Source organism: Papaver somniferum, chromosome 1 (genome assembly GCF_003573695.1).
Source record: "Papaver somniferum cultivar HN1 chromosome 1, ASM357369v1, whole genome shotgun sequence".
Classification (NCBI taxonomy): domain Eukaryota; kingdom Viridiplantae; phylum Streptophyta; class Magnoliopsida; order Ranunculales; family Papaveraceae; genus Papaver; species Papaver somniferum.
This window is the reverse complement of record NC_039358.1, coordinates 201,237,653-201,263,975: the sequence shown is the minus strand read 5'-3', so window position 1 is coordinate 201,263,975 and position 26,323 is coordinate 201,237,653. Positions and strand designations below refer to the sequence as shown.

General features: G+C 35.9%; 2 protein-coding genes and 1 pseudogene across 2 annotated transcripts; 1 reads left to right on the top strand and 2 right to left on the bottom strand.

Moving 5' to 3' along the window:
- Positions 1–3,666: 3,666 nt before the first annotated feature.
- LOC113357980 lies at positions 3,667–4,261 on the bottom strand (annotated as a pseudogene).
- A 3,087-nt stretch (positions 4,262–7,348) lies between these two features.
- Positions 7,349–10,649, bottom strand: LOC113335286 (phosphoinositide phospholipase C 6-like). Its single transcript, XM_026581392.1, has 9 exons — positions 10,233–10,649; positions 9,687–9,883; positions 9,142–9,277; positions 8,820–9,050; positions 8,487–8,728; positions 8,260–8,377; positions 7,960–8,106; positions 7,792–7,878; positions 7,349–7,677 (listed from the first exon to the last, which is right to left on the bottom strand). Exons 1-9 carry the CDS (start codon positions 10,545–10,547, stop codon positions 7,384–7,386), a joined length of 1,767 nt encoding a protein of 588 aa, XP_026437177.1. The 5' UTR covers positions 10,548–10,649; the 3' UTR covers positions 7,349–7,383.
- Positions 10,650–23,783: 13,134 nt separating this feature from the next.
- LOC113357975 lies at positions 23,784–24,437 on the top strand. The gene has a single exon (XM_026601467.1). It carries the CDS (start codon positions 23,784–23,786, stop codon positions 24,435–24,437), a length of 654 nt encoding a protein of 217 aa, XP_026457252.1.
- The last annotated feature ends 1,886 nt before the right edge of the window (positions 24,438–26,323 follow it).

The following is a 26,323-nucleotide window of genomic DNA, read 5'->3' as shown; positions in this document are numbered from 1 at the left end:
TCTTTATATCCTTAAATTATCCCTTTTAGGTTGGTTTCCATTTTTCCATTGCTTCCTTCTCCTGGTACCTTTTTTCACATCATGAACAACATAATATCCATTCTTAACCGAAGAATATCTATGAGTTCTTATTCGTTGATATGGTTTAGGAAGAATGTTATGTGTTTGAACATTTTAGGAACACATTGAACTGACTTTCCTAGTGGGGTACACAGGGAGTAATAGAATTGTGTACTAAAACCAATAGGTTTAGATATACGAATGTCAATTACACCTTTGAGAATTAAATATAAGGTGTGTTGAAGATGAGTAATATAATTGTCATTCAACCTAGAATTCCTCTTTTGTATACACGGCCCTTTTGAATCACAAAAGAGACACACTTTTTGATCACCTGAGTGATTAGCTAGAACAGTCTTAACACCATTATCGGGAGAATTCTTCCTTCTGTGTGATGTGGGCTTCCCTTGATTAGAAGAAGATACAGGCACATCTTTTTCAACAGAAAGGGTTTTTGGTTTTTCTTCTGAACAAATAATTTATTCAGTAAAATCAGAAGCAGTTGGTGTGACGAACTCTTTTGAACACTCTTGAAACGAGAGTTTACTTAAGATATATTCAATTTTCGAAGCATCCTTTTTGATATTTTCCTCTTGAAGAATCTTTAAATGAGAGTCACACTCACATATCATACCAACAAGGATATTGAGTTTTTGTTTCAACCGGTTGACATTATCAGCTTGTATTCTAACAAGTTTTAGAATCACTTTACTCTCTTTGGATGCATCCCTTTCAACTTCATAGTGATACTCGTCGGTAAGGTAGTTAGGGAAACACTCGTCAATGTATGTATGTTTCCTTTGAACACAAGATTCTTTTATATTCGAGATTGACAAATCTTTCTCTTTAATAGACTTTAATGAAACATAACTTTTATTTCTGGCGATGTGTTTATCAGAGACAATATCGGCCATCCTCAGATCGCTACAAACACAGACTTATAAGGTATTTAACGTGTTTGCCTGCACTGATACCAATTGAAAATGCAGGGGTCTAAAAACCACACAGAACAATTTTTTTGGAAATCTGAGAGGACTTACTCCAATACACTTTCTAGAGAATCAACTAGACAGTTAGACTCAATCTAGAATAAATTATATCAAAGAGTTTAATATATCTAACTCTTAATTCAATCCGCAGTCAGTAAATAGAAATCTGCGATCCCAATTGAATACAAGAGGAATTACTTGAACGGTGACAAAGACCAATGTTCAAGTGTCAATCAATAAATCAACAACCAAAGGTTGGATATCCTAAATGATTGATCTTAACACACAACCTGTGTTATTTCAATTATATAAAAAAATATAATGCGGAAAAGAAATAACACAGACACCATAATTGTGTTAACGAGGAAACCGCAAATGCAGAAAAATCCCCGGACCTAGTCCAGATTGAACACCATACTATATTAAGCTGCTACAGATACTATCCTACTACCAATTAACTTCGGACTAGACTGTAGTTGAACCCTAATCAATCTCACAATGATTCAAGGTATAGTTGCGCTCCTTACGTCTCTGATCCCAGCAGGATATTACACACTTGATTCCATTAGCTGATCTCACCCACAACTAAGAGTTGCTACGACCCAAAGTCGAAGAATTGATAATCAAATTTTTCTCACACAAAAAAGTCTATAGGATTGAATAAATCTGTCTCCCACGGAAATACCCAAGAGTTTTTGTTCCGTCTTTTGATAAATCAAGGTGAACATGAACCAGTTGATAAACCATACTTATATTCCCGAAGAACAACCTAGTATTATCAATCACCTCACAATAAACTTAATCGACAAGTTAATGTGGAATCACAAACGATAAAACGAAGATGTTTGTGATTACTTTTCTATCTTGCCTATCAGAGATATAAATCTCAAGAAGATTTTAAAACTGCACTCAATCAAGATAGAAACAACAAGATCAGATCACGCAACTACAAAGAGAATAGTTGGGTATGGCTTCACAACCCCAATGAAGTCTTCAAGTCGTTAACCTACAGGGTCTCGAGAAGAAACCTAAGGTTAAAGGAGAATTGAGTCTATTTATGCAACTAGTAACACATAGGAGGTGTGGGGATTATGTTTCCCAGTTGGTAGAGTTCTCCTTTATATAGTTTTCAAATCATGGTTGCAATTCAAGTTACCTTGGTAACAAAGCATTCAATAATCACCGTTAGATGAAAAAACTGATTCAACCAAGCTAATATCTTTCAACTCTTAGATCGAACTTATCTTGTCACACACAAATGAAATGTACCCTCATTTAGGTTTATGTAACCGTACCTAAACCTGTACACCATGTTGGTTCACAAATAGTTAACCGAAGTTAGACATATGATTACTCTAATATCAACCTTACTCATCTTAACCATAACTAGTTCAAATGACTCAAATGAAACTAGTTAAAGAGTTGTTCAATTGCTATATTCTCATGTATTTATACAAGAACACAATTGAAGAAAAATCGATTTGATTCACTTGAATCAATCATGAACATTATGGCCACGGTTTGCAAAGATTGCATTCCTTATAATTTAAATGTTTAAGTTCATAAACTGACTGATTTGATAAAGTAACCAGCTTAAGTATGCGTACAGGTATGCGTACTTAAGCAACCAGATTTGAGTTGGTTTAGTTTCCAAACTTAGCAGAAACTTTCGGTTCGAAAACTTCCTCCAGTATGCGTACGGGTACGCATACTTAAGGTGACTAGTTAAGAGCTTGTTAATTTCCAAACTCAACAGAATTTTTCGGTTGGAAAACTTCTGCCAGTATGCGTACGGGTACGCATACTTAACCTGTCGCCTTTACCAATTTCGTATACACACATATGCATACTCTTGGTTCCCGGTTTTTGGATTTATACACTAATGTGCCAACACACTATATATGCTTATATCCAAAGATGGTTACATAATCTCTACTCTTTATTTCAATCATTGAAACATTCTTCTATAATGATAATAGCCGTTTTCACACACTATTAGCATCAAAGCAATTTTCAAGATATTGAAATAATCATTATCGAAACATTCCAAGTCTTACACCAAATGATTGTATCACACAAACCATGTAAGAAGCGAAAGCTTACCAACACATATTTCGAGAAATATATAAGTGAGATATACTCAGCTCGAAATTTCAAATGTGTATAGAGAAAACTATATCGTAACACGACTTATGTCTCAATAGGAGATAGAGTAGAAATAGACTTTCCAAGTGATATATGAGTTTAAGTCTCCACATATATTTTGCCAATGAAGTTCCACAATCTCTCCTTAGTAGTTTTTCGTCTACAAGTGATAAGCGCCGTGAAATCTAAGCTCAACTACACAAACTATGTCCTAGTCCGAGACATCTGTAAATAGGCTAGAAATCAAGACTTATAGTTTTGATCACTAACATTGACAAACATGCTTGAGATATCAAAGCATGCGAGTTCGACCGAGCAGTGCTCTAACAACAAGTATTGCTTGTCATATGGAATCATGGATATGGTCCAATGTCATTGAAAGTTCAAAAAAATTGGAACTTCATAAGAAGCTTTACAGAATTGAACTTTTCTCCTTTACTGTTGAATAATGGGACTTTCTGAATCCCAGATCTCAAGTCTGATACAGGAAGCAATTTTTCCCACCAAAATCATCTTTCTCTGACCTGTCATACTCGTGCACTTCTATCCTTAACAATGCCATCTCAGGAAAAATTAGTGGGAACCAGAATTCCTTGTCCCAAACCAGTGTCCAATTATCGTCAATTATATATCTCAGTTTTATTCATCATACTATCAGCTGGTACTCCTGCTATCCCAGCCTTCCCAACATAAGATTTTACCCTGATATATGCATAATTTCTTGTATTTAGATTTAGAGAAAACTAGGAAACATAAATTTTGGAATCCCAAAGTTGAACCAGATTATATATACACCTTTGCATATAAATCTGGTGGAGAGTATGTATCAAAATGTGTTTTATAGAAATCTAAACGCCATCTATCTCCCATGTAAAAATATACCTGCTTAAGAGAACTATCTGAGTAATTGTGTAGTTCATTGAGAAGCGACTAATATTGTGCGCGTACTTTAATCAAATACACACCTTTAATGTTTTCTTCACGGGTAATCTTTCTCTGGGATCGAATATTTGATTACATTCTCCTGTTAGGAAATCAGGTTTTCTCATGTACCTACAACCTCCATTAGATTAGAACATACCCTCTATCAACCACAATGCTCTACCATATCCCTGATAAAAAAGAACTTAAATAATGATCATGTGATAATGTGTAGTGGATTTAAATTAATGAATCCTACAAGTGTATTTACAAGTAACTTGTTAAGGATGTCTATGTGATTGTATGCTTATATGTTGATGATATGATTATACTTGATACAAACATAGATGTGATTAATTCCACTAAAAACATGCACTGAATGAGAACGTTGACTAGAAAGACTTAGGCCCTTTTGATGTAATCTTAGGGATGAGGATTAGAAGATAATCAAACATTTATAGTCTTAGTCATTCTCATTATGTTGAATTTTTTCTTATGAGATACAATCAGTCTGACTGAAAGCCTGCGTGTACTCCATATGATTCTTCTCGTAGACTCGAAAAAAATAAGGGTAATGGAGTATCTTAACTTGAATACTCAAGATTTATAGGATGTCTGATGAATTTAATGAAATGTAAGAGTCCAGACATTGCCTATATTGCGAGTAAGTTAAGTATATATACTTGTAGTCCAGAACAAGAGCATTGGGATGCACTTAGTAGAGTATTATGGTACGTAAAATACTATATTACCTTTTGTTCGATTTATGAAAATATATTGTTGTCCTTGAGGGACTTTGTGGTGCGAACTGGATAGTTCACTCAGAGGAGTCTAAGTCTACGAGTGGATATGTTTCACTCTAGCAAGAGGGTTTGTTTTTGGAAGATTTTCAGAAAAGCATATATTACCCAATTCATTATGGAATCTGAGAGTATTGCATTATATAAATCACGAGAGGGGGCCGAGTGCCTAAGATGCTTTTTAAAAGACATTCCTCACTGGCATAAGCCTGTGCCAACTATATCTATACATTGTGTTACCCAACCTATAATAGCTAAAGCTAAAAATAACTAATCTGAATCGGCGTTATTTCCATTGATTGGATAAATTCCAAGGAGATTATCGCACAACCTTTGACGAAAGGTTTATCCAAAGAGATAGTTAGAAATGCATCGAGGGGGATGAGGCTTAAACTCATAAATTAAACTTGCCATGAAGGATACTCAACCTTGCTGACTGGAGATTCCAAGATCAAGGTTTCGAATGAGACAACTAATTTGTGGTGGGAAAGGTAAACACTATCAGAGAATTTCATTCTCTGTCCCTTCCCTATGGTGTAGACGTGATAGTGTGACTGCATGTGAAGGATGACTTTTAAGAAGTCTTAATGAGTTCCATAGTTTCAATTTAAGATTGAAGTGGGGTGTAGCAGTAACACTCTTTATGGAAACTCACCTATCTGACTGAGGAAGTGGGGTCGCTTCCTATGAGAATATGATCTTTGATTCTCTATAGCATTCTGAGAAACAAGATATGTCCAGGGCCAAATTGGATAAAACGACGCGAGCTTGGCAGCAACCTTGGAGATATCATCCGTGGTTGTTATCGCGAATTTCATCAAACGCTAGCAGTTCAAGACATAGTTCACTGTCTCTAGCAAGTAATTCCGGTAATATCTCACTAAGCAAAGGTTCAAGACCTCATGGACACCTCTGCCTAAAAATGGTATTTCCTGCGTTTTTTATGTGATTTTTGTTTTGATGGTTTTGGTATTACTGGAACTTAGGACCTAAAGGTTCATTAGTTCATGCTTTTTCACTTTCGTGAAAGGAAAATTTAGTCTCACTTGTGAGGAACTAAAGATGAAAGCTCTCTATACTATATGATATTTTCAATCCATAGTATGACCCTGGGGTCAACACACTATTGTGTGGAGGGAGATGACGTTGGAATGGCTAGTATGACTTCATCATGCACGATCTGTCTGTTTGTTCAGTCAGTTCGGGTCGTGAGATTGGGTTGTTGATTTACCAAGATCTATCTGTGTTTTAATGAGTTTTCATTCATGTGGGGGATTGTTGGAAAACGATTAATAAAATACGATTTTTAAAGTTTTAATAAAAATTATAATTTATTGTTTTCTTTTGTGAATGAAAAACTTATTAGTCCCACACCGTGGAGTTTACACTTTTTATTTGTTTTAAGAGACTATATAAGCTTTTAGTTCCGCATCGGGGAGTTCATATTTTTAAGTTGTATTACTCCATTATATAAACAAATTCACTACTTTGTAAAATATATGGGAAAGTGGTTTCTCTATATTTTAGAGGGACCCCCAAGGGAAAATATTTTATATTGTTTTCTATGCGTTCGCGATTTTCCTTAAGGGTTTTTTCGGAGTTGCCAAGCTCAAGTTGAGCATCGACTACATATGCTAGTAGTAGGTATAGTAGGGTGTTTTATCCGGGAGATATCCGTCCCGTGAGGGCTATAGCACCACTCTTGAGTGTAGCCGGATGCTGCTGTCTTAAGGGCAACATGTTGAACACGTGACTCACTCTGTTTTTCCAAAGTTTTGCCTTGTTGTTGTTGCGGAGATTTGGAGAGCTCGTTCGTTTCATCTAACCGATCACTTCCGGTATAAAGGAGCTAAGTATCGATAACTTTTGCTTATTTGATTTTTCCTTATTTTTGATTGTTGCACCCAACAACTTATAATCAGAATGTTGTTAGTTTCTGGAAAAAAATATGGAATCTCAGTCTTATATCTAAGAAACAGATATTTGAATGGAAAGTGGTGTCCCAAGTTCCACCTCTTGGAAAACGAATGAATCTGTATGATAAAAATCATGATCCCTATTGCAAACTTTGTAATTCTGACATCCCTGAGGATGAAAATCACTTGTTTGTACTTCTGACATCTCATTGATATCATAAACATGGATCATCTTTACCATTGTAGGAATAACATGGATCATCTTTACCATTTAATTTTTCTTTTTTTTCTTCTTTCTTTATCTTCTAATAAATCGATGACTCTATAAAGCTTGAATGAGTATTGAGTCATTCTAAGTATTACATAGGGTACAACATTGGAAGTCGTGTTCATTTGGTACTAAGACACCAAAATTTTGAGCTGAGTGTAATGAGTTACAAACCGTAAGTGTTGTTGAGACTTGAGAGTATGTTTTGGTTTTAAGCTTTGTTTATATATGCAAGTATTCCTTGTCATATGGAATCATGGATATGGTCCAATGTCATTGAAATATCAAACAAACTGGAACTGCATAAGAAGCTTTACAGACTTGAACTTTTCTCCTTTCCTGTCGAACAATGGGACTGTCCGAATCCCAGACCTCAACTCTGATACAGGTAAGCAATTTTGCCCACCAAAATCATCTTTCTCTGACCTGTCATATTCGTGCACCTCTATCCTTAACAATGCTAGTTCAGGAACTGTCAGTGGGAACCAAAATTCCGTGTCCCAAACTGGTGTCCAGTTATCGTCAATTATCTCGGTTTTCTTCATCATACTATCAGCTGGAACTCCTGCTATCCCAACCTGCCCAATATAAGATTTCACCTGGTTATATGCATGATTTCTTGAATCTAGCTTTAGAACAAACTAGGAAACATAAATTTTGGAACTGAATATTGAACCAGGATATGTGTACACCTTTGCGTAGAAATCTGGCGGAGAGTATGAATCGAAATGTGTTTTATCGAAATCTAAACGCCATCCATCTCCCATGTAGACATCTACCTGCTTAAGATAATTCATGGAGTATATATATAGTTCATTGAGAAGAGACTAAATATAAACGTACTTCAATCAAATTCACACCTTTAATGTTGTCTTCACTGGCAATCTTGCTCTCGGATCGAAGACCTCATTACGCTCGCCTGTTAGGAAATCAGGTTTTCTCACATACCCACACCCTCCATTAGATTTAAACATACCCTGCATCAACCACAATGCTCTACCATATCCCTGATAAAATAGAACCCATAGTTTAGTCTAAGCACTAAAAAATATTAACACATGCGCACCTTCGTTCAATGACATCCATGCAACTTAGTCATTGGCTGGTATAAAAAAAAAAACACTGAAACTTCATATTCATGCCAGAATGAAGAAACATACCTGCATATTGAACGCAACCATTTGAGCTCCGTGCATCCATGCAAGTAATGGTTTGTAATTGGAGGAGTTAACTCGTGTGCCTTTTGGATATACCCTCAGTAGATTCTTTTGGGTAAATCTAACAAAATGTGAAACAAAGTCACATTAACATTGAAAATGCAAAAGCAAAAACGCATACGTGAATATTCGTCACAACAGATTGTTTGATTGTAGATAATGATAAGTACCTAACAATGTCTGTTCCATTTGATATTGTAGCCTTTTCAAAGGCTTGTTCACTCAGACTAAGGCGTCCAACTTTAGCAGGATTAACCTTCAGCGATTCTTTCAACCCGCCTTTACGTTTTTTAGCTTGAATTGCAATTAAACGCTTATATTCTGATTGACCTAACTGTTGTGATTTGCGGATATCATAATCACTTGTATCGCCATCGTCATCTGGATTTTTTTCGATGCAAACGCCAATCCTCTGTCATGTAAAAGAGAAAAAAAGATGTGAATATAAGAACTTAATTCATAAAATGTGGAGGTACTAAAAGAATCCGTGTTGTTCAAGTCACCTTTTCACAAGCCTCAAGCTCCTCCCTAAGGTCTGGGATTTCTCTTCCCCATGTCTCATCTTCAGATGACTCCTTTCCCTTATCCTTAAAACTCTTAGTACTATCGAGATATTCTTTCGGTGGTTTAGTCGAAAGCATAACGCGATATTGCAATGCTTCTGGAGATGGAAATGCATCTGATTGTTCTGTTTCGGGGATATATAACATATCTCCGAATGTTTCAGTGACCATCTAGTGGAAGAAAAATGAACGAGTTATATAGAAATAACGGATATAAGATGAACAGTAATTAAAATGCGCAAAATATTGAACAATCAGTCACCTTAGCTACTTTAGCCTGAAGATCTGGAGTAAGATGATCTTCTAAAGTAATCACCACAGGGTAAGGAGAAGCCATAAAAGCATACTCCTTAATAGACCCCAAGCATTTAATAAGTGACACCGGAGTCGTCAATGTCCTATTGTAATGCAGACAGTGGATAATTATTTTGAAAATTCAGGCTGTGGATTTTTGCTCATATCTGGAAAGAGACAAGTTTAACTCACTGCAAAAAAGTATAGCTATTGCTACACCATATATTGCCACACCTTCAATATAGGTGTTGCCAAAGCAAATTTCTAGCCATAATATTTTCTTGCTGCAGCTAAAAATTATAATTTACTGCTGCAAAATAAAACTTTTGTCACATGGCTGTAGCAAGAATATGAAAAGAGTGTGGCAAAAAAGTATAATCTCTTGTTGCACCAATAAAAATTGGGTGCAGCAATAGATTTCTTGCTACATAGGTTCTCGCAACACTAATAGGGGTTTTTGCCATAATCATAGGGTGCTGCAATATATTAAGTTTCTTGTAGTGACTTGTATACCTTCCATGAAGAACATTTACGTCGTCTTTAGAGGAATTCGGCCATATATCAAGCTCGATAACTCTTACACCCTTCTGCAAAGCCTTTATGATTGGGATATCACTACAATCACTACTAAGTTGATTCCCAGTTAAGTAAGAATTATGGCCCGTGTATATGAAATAATGGGACAATGGAGCAGTCATATCTTGGTGCACCTGGAATATCAAAATTCACATAATATAATATAGTCAATTTTAAAGCCAAACACGTTTGTAATAATACCGAAGCATTTTCACTGTGAAAATCCAAACATGCTTGGCGGAATGTGGTTATAATGCTGCGAACCATGCCGGTGTTATTAGTCGACGCAGAATATAGTGGGCATGCATGCACATGTTACACGGCAATAATATATGGTGCTTGCAAAGGGCCGTAAAAATGCTTGCCATGCAAATTATCAACAAATAAAATCTAAATTCATCTCAGATTTTGCAATGACAATCAAGAAAAATAGGTGCGTGCAAAACCAGATTAGAACAATATTAATTGAGAATCATTTTTTACCCGGGATTTGAGAGATGGATTAAGATCTTCCGAAAAAAGGAATTGGAGAAAATCATTAAAAGTAAGAGCGTGTCTGGTATATCTCGATATATGGTGGCGTCTATGCATGATCTGTTCAATAATCCTCTCGGCGTCAGGGACGGTTGCATCCTTTTCGCCTTGAAATTGAACCAGGAATTGATGTAGTTGATTGGATGTCATTAAAGAACCCGCCTGTGTATATTTCCCAAACACAAGTTTCATTTCTGGCGGTGTTTGTGTTTCATGCACCTTAAATTTTCTACTAAAACACATGAACATTTTGTAACTCCCCATAATGATCGAAAATCAAAAAATCATCTAAATGAGATTTGTTCAAATTTTTTCATTGTGGTTTCTTCTTCTGTTGAATTTTGCTTACTAATAATATCCCCCGTATTTATTTCTCTCTCGTGAAAATATTTATGGCTTTATGTAAATGCTTAAATTCCCACCTTTTCATCTGAGTTTGTTTTAATTGCGTCACACTGGAGTTCATGCGTGCAATGTGAAATGACTAAATTTACCTCCAGGTACAAGCAAAATTGTTAATAGGGGCGCCAATTTACTTGGAAACGTACCAAAAAGTTTATTGGTAAGGGATACTACTATTTGCAGCCGTGGGGTAATTATAACAAGTTTTCATTTTTATGTTTTTTACAAATACAACCAGCAAACTGTCAAGTGTTAATATTTTGTCGTATGTTGGTCAAAATTCAGCATAATAATTTGTCGGACTGGAAAATGTTGATATGAGTTTTGCAAGTGAAAAAACAGCTAGAGATTTCTTCGCATTCGTGTGTAGCGGAAGAATATAAACTCTCAGAAGCACAAAAAAAAGAAATGATTACACACAAAATTGATTAAAAAGACCAAAATCAATAATTCATGGGTAAAATGGACAGAATGGACAAAAATGTAAAAATAGGCAGGATGTAATTAGTTTCATCGTGCCCATTTTCAAATATTTTTTTTTTATTTTTAATTTACACAGGATGTATCCAGTTTCATTCTTACTATTTTTTAAATTTAAGCTAGGATGAATCCAGTTTCATCCTTGCTATATTTTTTTTTTTGCCATTTCACCCAAATTATTTTTTACTCGTCCATTTGAACCGTGATTTAAAAATATTTGGACAAATGACCCATTTTCCGATGATTATAACATCAAATCCAATCCATGATTGTGGAGTGTAGTTTTAAAATTAGGACTTTGAATTAAAACCTTGACAAAAGAAATAGAGATTCAAAACCATTACAGTAATACTTAATACCATGGACTTCTTGGAATTTTATTTGATTTCAATTAAGCTCAATCGCAACATGTCTCAATCAAATAAAAGAGAGACTGGAGAATTATTTTTTAGCCACCATACGAATTATGCCAAGAGAGATTTTGGTTAACTGAACGAAATCATCATCTTGTTTTGTCAATGATGAAGGCATACCCCGTTTTTTGAAACCTTTTTCACATTCAGTTGCAACACCTGTGGCTATACCCATCCACTTGTTTGCTTTGCTATAATCTTTAGCTTGAAAACCTTCGATAGCTAAATTAATAAAATCATGACCAACCGCATACCCCAAAAAGCAAAACTTTATAGGGTGTACATATTCCTTCGGGGCAGATCCTTCTTTCCCTTCGCTCAATATTTTATTAATATAAGCTTGAATAGATGTTGCATTTTGTAAACATGCTTGCATTGATATTTCTCCAAGTTCCGAAAGATCATGAGCCTTTTTACTGGCAGGGTTTTCTAAAAGAGATCCAATACAAAATTTATACTTGAGTTGTGGATCACTTGTTGATGCAAACTTGCATACATCACTGATTAAATCACCATTTGCACCATGATTAGAAAAGGTATTGAGAAAAAGAAAAACAATGAAGATTGAAGAGAGGGAAAGCTAAGAGAATGTTGGACTCGTGTTTCTGTTTGGACTCTTAGTAAAAGTAGGTGCTTCTTAAGAAAAACCTTGTGATCTTCAAAGTCATGAAGTTCAGTCATATCTATAGAACAAAGTTGCTCCAAACCATAGATGGCAGAGACTTAATTGCGAATCAAACTTAATTGCATGGGAATCAAATCAAACATTAAAGAAGGGAATCAACAAGGAATTATTTTGGCACCACCATCTTTTTTTCCTTATCTTTTTTATTTTATTTTTAATACTACGTCCATCTAGTTTACTTGCCTAAATTGAGTGTTGTAAAAAATTTGAAAGAAATCTTGGATTTGATGATAATTTCCTTGAGGAGAAATGTTCTCCTTGGAAAGAATATATATAAAACCTTAACAATATCTCTTGTGTTTACAACCAAGATCAATGAGAATAATCTCCTAACGGTAAATGAGAATTATCTTCTAACGGTAAATAAGGTAACCGGATAATATAAACTCTATTACACCCCCTTAGTCTGAGCGGGAGAAAAACAACGCTGAGACTAGAACGAAACCGAACAAATAATTGTGGAGGAAGTCCTTTGGTGAAGATGTCAGCATACTGGTTCTCAGAGGGGACGTGTAAGACTTGAATGGCACCAATACGAACTCGTTCACGAACAAAATGTATATCAATCTCCACATGTTTGGTACGTTGATGTTGAACAAGATCTCCAGACATATATATCGCACTTACATTGTCACAGTAGACAATAGTAGAACGTCGTAGAGGCAGATGGAGCTCTAGAAGAAGGTTGCGAAGCGATGTTGTTTCAGCAGCTGCATTTGCTACTCCCCGCTATTCAGCTTCAGCGCTGGATCAATAGATTGTTGCTTGACGCTTGGAGGACCAGGAGATGATATTTTCACCAAGAAAGACACAAAAACCAGATGTCGATCGTTGAGAATCGGGACAACCCGCCCAGTCAGCATCAGAGTATGCTGTTAAGCCAGAGATACAAGAGACCGAGAGAAACAATCCGTGGTTGATGGTGCTCTGAAGATAGCGAAGGATTCGCTTGAGGGCATGCATGTGAGGCTCACGGGGGTCATGCACAAGGTAGTTAATATCGTGTATCAGTATCGTATCGGCCGGGTCCTATACACCTATACAAAAGATATTACCGTTTTCTATCGGTGATACATCATTGAAATTAGAATTTCAAATATATATAAGACTTTAGAAAAAATAATAAGAATCATACACGTATCTCAAATTTCTAAATCATAAGGTGGCAAAAACTTACGCGTTATGTCCAATTTTGCCGGTAAAATCTTTCTAATTATCCTGCTTTATAATAAAAACAATCACAAATACAACTATGTAGTCAATAACAACCGCTCAAATTCTACATTATCTTCTGCCGTCCACATCAAAATTCCTCCTCGAGTATATATGGTGTCCATATTATATCCAACGGATAGTCATTGATTTTATATCTTAAATATATTAGGTTTTCTTTTACATTCTCTAATTGACGTTGTACTTGTCTATAAAGACTAGATGCATGTTTCTCGAAAAACTTATCCACTTTATTTGGTGGTGATTTTGATAATTGATTATACTAGATGGTGCCTAGTTTTCCATTTATATAATTCATATTTACCACAAATGATATTGGAATCCTAATTTTCCCTTCATAGGTTTCATTTTAACCAAACATGATATTGGAACTGATATTATCGGAGTATAGGTAAAACCGATATATCAGCATGTACCGGCCTGTACGAACGTTTTTATCGTTCCATCTTTATATCGCCGATATTTTCGATATCGTATAGGTATTTTCCGATATCCGATAAAAACCTGTAATATCGTCATGTACAACAGATATTGACTACCTGGGTCATGCATAAATAGACATACCTGCTGAACTATGTATGCAATATCCGGCCGAGTAAAGGTGAGGTACTGAAGAGCACCTGCTAGGCTTCTGTATAGAGTGTGATCCAAAAATGGAGGACCAGAGGTTGCACTGAGCTTCAAATCAGTGTCGACTGGAGTAGCCACTGGATTACATTTTGTCATGGAGGCACGGGCGATGATATCCTGTGCATATAAGGACTGAGACAAAAATAATCCTGAGGATGAACGAGTAACAGTGATACCCAGAAAATGATGTAGTGGGCCAATGTCAGACATAACAAACTCTCTCTTCATCAAATCAATGAAGCGGAACATGAGAGCATCAGTAGAGGCAGTCAAAATAATGTCATCAACAAATAAAAGTAAGTATGCTGTTTCGGATCCTGATTGATAAGCAATAAGTGAGGGATCACATACACTACCACGGAAACCACAACCTGTGATAAACTTGGCAAACCTCTGAAACCATGCCGTGGGAGCCTACTTGAGTCCATAGAGAGACCTACGTAATCTACATACGTAACCGAGTCAACAAATCCGGGAGGCTGATGCATATAAATTATCTCGGTTAGATCACCATGAGGAAAAGCATTCTTGACATCTAGTTGATGTATGGTCCAAGATCGTGATGTAACAATAATGAGAATAGTACGAATAGTAGTAGGTTTAACAACCAGACTAAACGTTTCAAAACAGTCAACTCCAACTTGTTGAGATTTTCCATTGGCAACAAGACGAGCCTTGTGTTGCTGTAGGGATCCATCAGCATTATATTTATGACGAAACATCCACATGGAACGAATAACATGAGCATCACGTGGTTGTGGTACAAGTTCCCAAGTATTAGTTTTCATCATAGCATTGTACTCATCTTTGATGACATCATTCCAGTTTATCTCCCTAAGAGCATACAAGTGAGAACGAGGAATAGGAGAGATATAACGTAAGGTTTGGACATGAAGATTAAGACGATTTATAGGGCGTAAAATGCCACGAGAGGCACGAGTGATAGGTCGGGTGGGAGGTGTAGGAATGGTAGTAGCCGAAGGTGCTGTGGCTGAGGGTGTATTGGTAGTGGTAGTTGGATCTGTAGTAGAAGCAGGAGATGGCAGTATGGTCTGTTGTGGAGTGGAGTGAGGAGGAGGAGTGGGATTTGGATTTGCAGTAGAAGTAGGAGGTGGCAGTACGGTTCGTGGAAGAGTGGAGAAGGAAGACGAAGTTGAATCGTCAGTAATGAGGAAAGAAGAAGACGAAGTGGAATTGTCAGTAGTGGGGAAAGGAGAAGGAGTGGGCAGGATGCTGTGGAGTGGGGAAGCAGGACGTGGAAGATTGCTGGACATGGAGTGGAGTGGGACAGATTGATGGACGTGCAAGCATGGCGTGGAAGATTGCTGCGTAGAAGATGATTGAAAGTGGGAGCAGCGGGAAAGGCGTTAAGACACGGGTGAGGGATTATTGACAGTGGGAGTAGTATGAGTAGAACCGTAGGAAATATGGTGTGAATGAAGGGGAGAAGCAGTGGAGGAATCATTTTCAGACACGGGTGTTGGAGGATTAGTGAAAGGAAATACATTCTCGTCAAAAAGTACGTGACGGGAAATGAATATTTTGTTGGTGGAAAGGTCAAGGCAACGGTATTCACGGTGGTTGGAGGAAAATCAAAGAAAACACATTTAGTGGAGCAGGGACAAGTTTACGAGGAGTTGTGGAAAAGAGATTTGGATAGCAAAGACAACCAAAAGTACGAAGATGGTCATAAGTTGGTTGGCGTTGATAGAGAATAGACACAGGAGAAGAAAAATTTAGGATTTTTGTGGGGAGAATATTATGAAGATAAACAGCCATAAGGAGAGAATAAACCCAAAATTTTGGTGGAACGGAAGCGTGAGACATAAGGGTGCGGGTGATATCATTGACACGGCGGATCACGCGTTCGGCCTTGCCCTTTTGGGAGGAAGTTTGGGGGCAGGAGAAGGGAAAAATTAGACCATTAGTACGAGCAAAATTGTGAAAAGAAGAGTTGTCAAATTCACGTCCCATGTCGAATTGAAAGATTTTAATATTACGCTCAAATTGTGTTTGAACAAGAGACCGAGATTCCAAAAAATTTTCATATATTTGGGATTTAAATTTTAGAAGATAAACCCAAAGATAGTTGGTGAAATCATCTAGTAAGATAAGATAATAACGAAAACCGGTATCAACATGTAGAGGAGAGGTCCATAAATCACTGTGAATGATATCAAATGGAGCAAAAGGATTGGAATTTGATTCATAAAAAGGTAATCGAACATGTTTACTAACTTGACATGAATGACAAAGTTTATAATGTTGATTCTTATTACAATGAATAGAATTATTGGTACGAAGAACATCTAAAACAACCTTGTCGGGATGACCAAGGCGGCTATGCCAAATATTTGGCGAGAAGACAGCAAGAGAAACAGGGGAAGACTGGGACGATATTTGTGGTGGCACGACAGAGTTAGTGATCGAGTAGAGCTCCCCGGAACTATTACATCGAAGGATAATCTTCCTCGAACTCAGATCCTTCATAGAAAAACAGAAGGATCAAACTCTACAGAAACACGATTATCAGTGGTGAACTTACGAACGGATACTAAGTTTTTGATAATATCGGGAACAACAAGAGTATTTTTGAGTTAAAGAGTACGAGAGGAAAGGGTTATGAACTTGGTACCACTAGCAGTAACTGGAATACTATTGCCATTGCCAACTAAGATAGATCGTACATTTCTAGAACTGAAAACGTTGTGTAGATTACCTGGATCAGCAGTAAGGTGCGATGTAGCACCGGTATCCATGTAGAAAGCATCATCGGGTTGCTGTAGATGTATAGAACTATATGCCTCAACAATGTCTGTGAGCTTCAGTTGTTCCGTCGCCATTGATTTTAATGGTTTAGAGAAAATAGGATCGTAGGGAGGCTGATACCATCTTGGATTTGATGATAATTTTCTTGAGGAGAAATGTTCTCCTTGGAAAGAATATATATAAAACCTTAACAATATCTCTTGTGTCTACAACCAAGATCAATGAGAATAATCCCCTAACGATAAATGTAAATTATCTTCTAACGGTAAATAAGTAACCTGGATAATATAAATTCTATTAAGAAATACAAATTACTTCCAAATACAATATCAATCTTCCAAGTTTTCTTATTTCTTTCTTGATAAAATTTTAGTGAAAAATATAAAAAAATTCTGGTACACTTTTGCTAGAAAAAACTCCATATAGGATGTAAACTAGAACAAAGGGGTATGAAACAAGCTTTTAAACTATATTGATCTTCCTCAAGTGAGGATAAAATCCATAATGGAAACTCATTCTGTCTTGATAAAGTAGAAGAACAACGTAACATTCCATATGCTTCTTTAGCTATAAGATCGATTGGATTATTGGCCTCACTTGGCACATAATTGTATATTCATAATTATTGTTCTTTTTTTTTTTCTTTTCTTCTATTGAATTTTCTTGCTAATGATATCCCCGTTTTTATTTATTTCTCGTGAAAATTATTTATCGTTTCGTGTTTGCCTCACTAGATTCAAGCTTTTCCATCCGAGTTCCGGTTTAATTCCATTATACCGGAGCTCATGTGCAACGTAATAAATTTTCACAACCCCTTATCCAACTATTCTTACTACCCGTTTCACCTCTGATTAACTAACCTTAATTAATCGTATTAGGTGTTAATCAATTGTTTTAGATGTGAGATCAATTAATGTAAATCGATCTTCGAAACAACAAACAAATGATTTTTTTTGATTTTTTTCCGAAAATACAACCTAGAATCAGTTTACATTCATGTACTTTTAAACAGATTTTGTTTAATCATATATAAACCAATTGTAACATTTTCATAAGAATTATTTTTTTCATTCATTTCATATCTACTCCTTTTCGTAGGAATCACGTATGGACTGAGAACATGGATCAAGCCTTTGAACCTCTAGGTGATCCTAGTGGAAGAGTTATAATATCGTGAGGGTTTACATAGAGGTCTACCCACAAAACCTAGACAAAAACTTCTAAAACCATCAATCTTCGTCGGAGGAATCCGAGTGAGATTCACCCACCATAAAGTCCGGCCATACTTCGTAATTTTGGATACCATGAAGTGATAGCTTGCATCGAATGCGAATGCTTCCGCCTCTTTCTCCATGTAGCGCGCTTTCACTACTTCATGCAACAAAAACACAACACGAACTGAATTAGTTACCGACGTTTCATTGGAAGGTAAAACAACATGGATTACGTAAAATAATCCAAAAAATACTTATAATTTTTTCAATGGACAAGATAAACACTACAAGAAAACATGGCTTTGGTGACGATAGATTTTGCGGCGAAGAATATTTCATCGCTGAAGCTTGGTTATTGTGACCAAATTAATTTTTGTCACTGTTGTTCGGTTTTCAGCAACGAGACTTGGGTTTCGTCACTCATAAGTTTTTAGTGACCTTATTTAGAGACGAAATAATGTCTAGTCACTAATGAATTTTTTGTGATTATATATGTTTGTCACCATTCAATGCTATTGTGATGATGCTAAAAAATTGACATAAAATCTTTTTCGTGATAATCTATAAATTTCATTACAAAATAAAAGTTTATACTAACAAAATTAATTCGTCACTAACTAATTTTTTGGTGATAATCTATAAATGTTTGACGCTATATTTATTTTTAGTGAGCATAAGCTTGTTTGGTGGCAAATATTTATACAGTAACAACTTCTAATCGTCACAAGACAGAAAATTCTCAACGAACTAGATTTTGTCGCTTTATTCATTTTCAGTGACATTATAACTTCACCGCAGTTCGTGATTTCAGTGATTACTGAAATGTTGTCACAAAGATTTCTTTATGGTGATAAAAAGAATACATAGCTGCTAAAGAATAAGTTTTTGGTAACAATATATTTTATCATGTAAAACATAATACTTAAAAATAATGTAATAAAATTAGAGAGAATCAATTCACTTGTCGTAGTAATTTTTATTGGTAGAGTTCATTTATCAGGTTTTTTCTAGTTTGGATTTTGTCTAAACAACTTTTTTTAATGGGAAATTATTTTTTATTCAATTTATATTCTTTATTTAAATGTTTATTTATTTATATTATTTTTTGTATAATATTAAATCTAGGCTAGTCACCAAAGAAAAAATGGTGACGAGTTTGGTACGATGAGAAAATAGTTATGGTCATGCAGTGTCATGTCTCTAATAATTTTTGAGACGAATGACTTTGTCTGAATTTCTTTTTGGAGACTACTATATTTGCAGGTAAAATTGTTTCGGAGACAATGAGTTTTGTTATTTAAATGACCATACAGAGACAATCCTAATTGGTCACTCTACTTGTTTTCAGAGACGACTAAATTTTTCTATTGATTTTTTATTTTTTAGAGATGATTAAATTTATTTCGCTGCTAAATCATTATTTTTTCAGAGATAAAAATATTTCGCGGCTAAAACTATTTAGGTGACGAATTTGTTGCTTCACTATAACTGTATTTGAGGCGAACAAATTTCGCTGCTAACACTATTTATGTGATGATTTTGTTTCTTCACTATAAGTATATTTTGAGACGAACGAATTTCTCGGCTAAAACTATTTTATGTGAAAAATTTGTTTCTTCATGATAAGTATATTTCGAGACGGACAAATTTCACGGCTAAAGCTATTTTAAGTGATAAAATATTTTCCTCACCAATGATACCTAGAGTGACAAAATTCTTCATCACAAAATTAGTGAACAGTGTCAATTTTATTTGCTCACAAAAAGAGAGTTTTGATGGCAAAAAGACTTATGTCGCTAATTAAAAAATTCGGTGACGATTTCTTAAGGACGTCACAAAACACTTTCAATGACTCGCTATAGGTGACGAAACTTTTTGTGCCGCTGAATTCTTTTTGCAACGAAGAAATTGATTTTCGTGACACAATATTTTACCACTAAAAGTGACTTTTCTTGTAGTGAATGGCTAGTGTTCAAAATCCGATGTCGGATAGCTATATAAGAAAATATTGCATTTTCGATTACTTGGTGCCTATCATGGATTTGTTGAACACTTCTTCTATTCAGATTCCAAAAATATTTCCTATATTTTTCATATATTTTTGTCCAAAGGGTTTCAGAATCTAACCTTATGGCGGACTGATTTTTAATTCGAGTTTCGGCATACCATGCTTTGGTGATGAATAAACCTTCATTTGAATCAAACGATGTCATTTCTTGTATGTGGTGGTGTGAAATGAGTAGTTGTGGAGTATATTGAGTGAGAGGGAATAAAATGAGCAATTTTGGGGCAAATGAGGGCCATGGATGAGGTCTCTATATATACAGGAAGCCCCCAACGCCTTTTTTTTTTTTTTTGTAAAAAGTGAAATAATTGGTCTTCTCTAAAGTACATAAAATACGATTATGTTTTTATGCCACCAAGAATAGGTTTTAATTTATGGTTTGCCAACATAAACCGATTAAAGATATGTAAATTTTTTTTAATTTTCACCAACATTTATCAATTTATATAAATGAACGTATTATCCGATTATAGTAAGAAAAAGATACAGAAAAAACATCATTTCTAAGAAGTGAAGAATCAAATTACACCGACCCCACACTTACACGTGTTTCTTTATGGACTCTCGAAAATCTGTTAATATTGACTTATCGAGTAGCTTGATTGCTTTCCCGTGTTTGGAAAACAGAATTATTGAGCATGCGTAAACTTGTTTTACGATACATGTAATTATAATTAAAAACTTAAGTGCATTAAGTTCAAACCAGGATCATCTAAGATATAAACCTTAACCATCCCAGAAGAGTGTTAAAAACTTAAAACTTAAACAACCAGCTCTCAAAAACTTAAGCTTTTAATATCTAAAACTTTAACTTAAAAACTTAAACTTATAAATCATGGAGGACCAACATCAGGAGAAGCAATACCAGGAGCATTTACAGCAGCAGCAACAACATCTTATGCTTCAGCAAGGGCTTGAAATTCAACAATTTCTTCAAACATACCTTCCAAATGTCTGTCGCGATCCCTCCCAGCTGAAATCAAATCCCTCCTTCTCCTCGCGAACCTGATGACCTCATATATATCTTCCAGTGCGAGCTTGTTTACCAGTGTGAAAGTTTCCTCCAAACGGGTCTCACGCCCATATGCAAACTTGTAAAGGCTTCTTTATGGCATGGGTTGAGGTATCATGTGAATATCTTTCTGTGTGACATCTCGAGATGCTAGGTGGCAGAAGTCCATATCTAGAAGAAAAACAAAATCTGGTTAACAATATCGATACATAATTAAGCATATGTAATCCGATTCTCAACAATAGAACTCATAGGAATGTCAAAATTAAACAATCAGTTTATGTGATACATAAATAAAAACCGATTGTGGAGTGGAATCTGAAGAGGAAATTTCACAGCCGTTACACTAACACGCAAATAAAACCCGATTGTGGAGACCCACGGTTCAAAGAATGTAGTACCCAGAATCGGTTTATGTTGATGCATTCATAAAACGATTCTGGTAATTTCTTTTCATATTTCGGTTTCGAACCCTGAATAGGTCGATACTAATTAACATATAAACTGATTACTCTACATGCTCTTCATGGCCGAAGAACAAAACCCATAATCATCACTAAAAAAAAGATATTATCTTTGCGTGGAAATCATTAAAGAGGTAATTAACATGGGATCTAGACACAGTTTGATCAAGATTGTTAATTAAGTCATTGATTAATAAATTATCGAGTTTTATATTTCCAAATCAATGGCAAAATCTGCATAAGATTTCTCCTTAACTAGGAATTACTAAAGTTTTAAACAAGAAAATATAAATATCTTGAACTTACATACTTAAAAGCATACTACGATTAAGGATTAAAGCACAAATTTCGGATTGGGATTTAAATTTCATGTTGGTAACGTTTTTCTTTGGGAAGGATGTGGGGAATGGATCATGGTCATAATTGCATGAATTGGACAATTTTTAAAATATGCAAAGAGGGTAAGATACCCATTGTTAAATATTTTACCTATTTCTCATCCCCATTTAATTTCCTTGAATCCCATCCCAACTACATAACTTTTTCTTTTTCGTTTAACTCTTCTAAGAAAGATAAATCTAGGATTAAAGTGCAAATATTGGATTAAGATTTAAATTTCAAAGATTTGCATTATGATAATACCATTTGCATTGCAAAAATTTGAAAAGAGACTGCGATATGAAACTAACACATAAGACGTTTCAAACTAAGGTGACACGGCCTAGCAACACATTCCGTAATATCAAATGGAGCTAGTTTCACAAATTGACCGTAATGCCTTGTTGTATGCCCGACAGGAAAGATAGAATTTCACAATGACTCCAAAAAATTCCTCTACGCCCAAAGAGATCGGAGTTGAAGATGAATAGTCCCTTGCAAGGTGCTTGTAATAATCATCCTGAGAATTGGAATGCTTAGGGTTTTTTTTTGCTCCGATTTTATCTCTGGTGGTGAAAATTAGGGTTCGTCAGTTTTTGTTTTTCTTAACGCAGTTTTGGATCCATTGAGTTTTATTACAATGAGAGATCAACTGTCTGATCTCCCTAGAATCTCAAGATATCGTGATGCAGTCACGGGAAATATTATACGAAGTAGAGAACCAACCACTGTTGATCTCAACATTTTACCGAAGCCTGCTCGTATCGCTGGAAAAGGCAAAGGAATTATCCTAACGCCCGAGTTAGAACATGAAGCTATGGAAGACATGAAACACAGTTTGATTGGTCGTATTGATACCAAGAAAATTGACATGAAGTTCGAGATCGCAACACAAAACCTTTTATCACGATGGCAAACTAATGGAAGCTGCAGATTTATCCCTTTACCTAAAGGTTTCTTTACAATGACGTTTGCAAACGCTGAAGATGCAAACAAAGTTCTAGAATACGATCCTTACATCATTGAGACGACCGTAAAACAAATTCCAATCGTCCATGATGTTCGCGTTCAACCATGGACGACTGGTTATGATTCGGAAAAACAAAAAGCTTCATCGACACTTGTTTGGGTTATCCTTCCAAAAGCTTCATGGACGACTGGTTATCCTTCCACGGCCTGCCATTCTCGAAACCAATTCAACTATCATATCTGCACTCGTACCCAATAATTCCAACTTTAACAAGGCATCTTTTGTTCTCCCACAATGGGTTTTCAAGGAAGCTCAGAGATTTAGTTAATTGGGATATAGTTCGTGCTAATAAAAATAGAGGTGGTCTAGGTGTGTGCAACCTAAAAATCATGAATTTAGCTTTGTTAGCTAAATGGTGTTGGAGATTTGGGGTTGAAAAGAGTAAGCTTTGATATAGAATTATAGAAGATAAGTATGGAAAAGATTTTTCCTTTTGGGTTCCCGGAAAAGTCAGTCAATCCTATGGGGTCTCTTGTTGGCGGGCAATAGTTGAGTCGGGAGGCTTCATTAGTGATCATTCGATTTTTTTTCTACATTCTGGAACTGTCATTACCTTTTGGAATGACTGCTGGTGCGGGCATCAACCTCTATCTTCTATTTGTCCTAAGTTGTTCAAGCTAATCAGAAATAAAAATGCTTGTATTGCTGACATGATTTCTAGTGAAGGAAATTGACAGTTCGATTTCAGGCGGGTCCTTTCATATGCAGAGACTCAAGAATATGGAATGCTCATTGCAACCATTGGTGATATCCCCCCTGTTCGTGACGGTTTGACAGACACAAGGAGGTGGAAACTGCATCCCTCTGGTGTGTTTACTGTCAAATCATTGTACTCTCAATTAGTGGCAGAAAATGGCGTGCCTCACTTTCCTACTCATTTCATCTGGCAGCAGGCAATCCCTCCAAATATATGTTTTCTTATGTGGTGTTTGGTTCACGGCAAGTTAAACACTATAGATACGCTACAACGGAAACATATGTCTCTTCATAATGACTGTGCTGGAGGAGAGGAGTCACAGAATCATCTTTTTCTTCACTGTAAGATTGCATACAAGATTTGGTGCAACTTAACACCAACAACAGGTTGGTCTTGGGTTTTTCCGGGATCAATGAGAGCCTTGGAAGATACCTGGCACACTCAGCACTTTTCTCAATCAGGCAACTACATCTGGAATTTAATCCCAGCAGCTATCGTTCACACAATCTGGAAAGAAAGAAATTGTAGAAGGTTTGAACCTACACGCCTCTTCAAAACTGATAATGATCTCATTTTGGAAGTCAAGACTTTAGTTCTAACTTGGGCTGAGGCTGCAGGTCATAGGGTTAATCAAAACTGCTCCTACACGGTTCTGTCTAATTGGGAGGCATTGTTTTTGTAACTTTCTCTTTGTTTGTAGCGTAGATTGGTTTTTTTCTTTTCTTCTTCTACCCCTGGTAGATTTGCATGTACATTCCTCTTCTTTTAATAAATCCTCTCTTTCAATCAAAAAAAAAGGAAGCTCAGAGACTGTTTAATTTGGGTATCAAGTTAGGAATTACTTTTGATGCAATGCCGAATCATTCAAAGAGATTTTTTACTTTAAAGGTAGTTGTAGAAGGTGCAGTTACTAAGAGCATGGAAAGTACACATCAACAATCATCTGATATTGAGGAAGAATTCGCTGTTCAGACTTTCATCACCTTAGATGGAGTTCAGAATGTATCAACTCATGAGCCAAAATTCAAGCCTATACCTCTGGGTGGTCTATGTAATACTTTCATGGTACACATAGATATGAAATATTTTATATCCTCATCCTCATCAACTCCAACATATCTACCCGTATTTGAGCCTCAAATTGTTGATATTTCAGATGATGCTACCTCAAAACCTTGTTCTTATACAGAACAAAGTGTGGTACCCAAGAGGCTTGTTATAGAATGTAGAAGATTGGGAATGGATCCAACAACAGTTGACAACTCGGGTGGGAGGTCGAGAAGATCCATCAAAAGAAGGGGTGTTACATGTGATAAATGAATTTACAAATTCTCACATGGAATGTCAGAGGCTTATGCTCTGAAAATAGAAGAACAATTGTCAAGAAAATGATAAAACTCATGAAAGCACCAATAATCATCCTCCAAGAAACTAAAATGATGCATTGCTCCTCTTTTGATATCTTTCAAATCTGTGGTGACTCAAATTTTGGATGGACCTTTCAACAATCCTTTGGAAGTTCTGGTGGAATGCTTATCTTGTGGAATAAAAAAATTTTGGCAGTCAAGGATTCTCTTGTGGGAGATTATACTCTGTCAGTTTATTGTATTAATAAGCATGATGTTTTTGAGTGGATCTTAACAAATGTATATGGTCCTAATAAACCTCATGAAAGAGCTGATTTTTGGGATGAATTAGATAACATCTGCAGATTTTGGGATCTCCCTTGGTGCTTGGGAGGTGACTTTAATGTCATAACCAAATGTGATGAGAAAAAGGGCTGCAATAAGATCACCAAAGGCATGGAGAACTTTTGTGATTTCATCTTACAACACAACCTCATAGATCTTCCTCTCAAGGGTGCTAGATATACTTGGTCTAATGGTCAAGTTAATCATGTCATGTGTAGGCTTGACAAATTCCTAATTTCCCCATCTTTTGAGACTAAGTTTCCTGTTGTTTCCCAATTAGCAAAATCCAGATCCACTTCTGATCATATCCCTATACTCTTAGACATCTCAGACCCTTTCATGGGGGCCTATCCCTTTTAGGTTTGAAATCATGTGGTTCTTAGAGAATGGTTTTATTGAACTTCTACAAACTTGGTGGTCTTCTTTTTGTTTTGCAGGGAGTTCTAGTACAATTTTTTGGTGCAAGCTAAAAGCTTTGAAAGATAAGCTGAAAGAGCGGAACAAGCTTACCTTTGGTCACACAAATACAAAGTTGAATCATTTCACTAGTACAAATCTTTACATTGGCCACACTTAATCACCGTGTCCATAGGCTTTTGGTCATGGATTTTTTTCACTCCAAAAATGTGGCATCAGGTGCCGAGACAAAAAGGTATCCCTATGGCTGCATAAACTTTGAGTGGCTATAAAATATGATTAACCATGGCCATAACTCTAAAACTGTGTCTATATGGTACTCAATATTTTTTGTAGTTAAGCATTTTCACTATCACCGTGGCCATAGGATCCTTATAGACACACAATTTAATTATATGTGGCTAAAGTTTACCTTAAAGTCACGTAAATTTTATTATAGTCGTGGCCTTTGTCATCAATT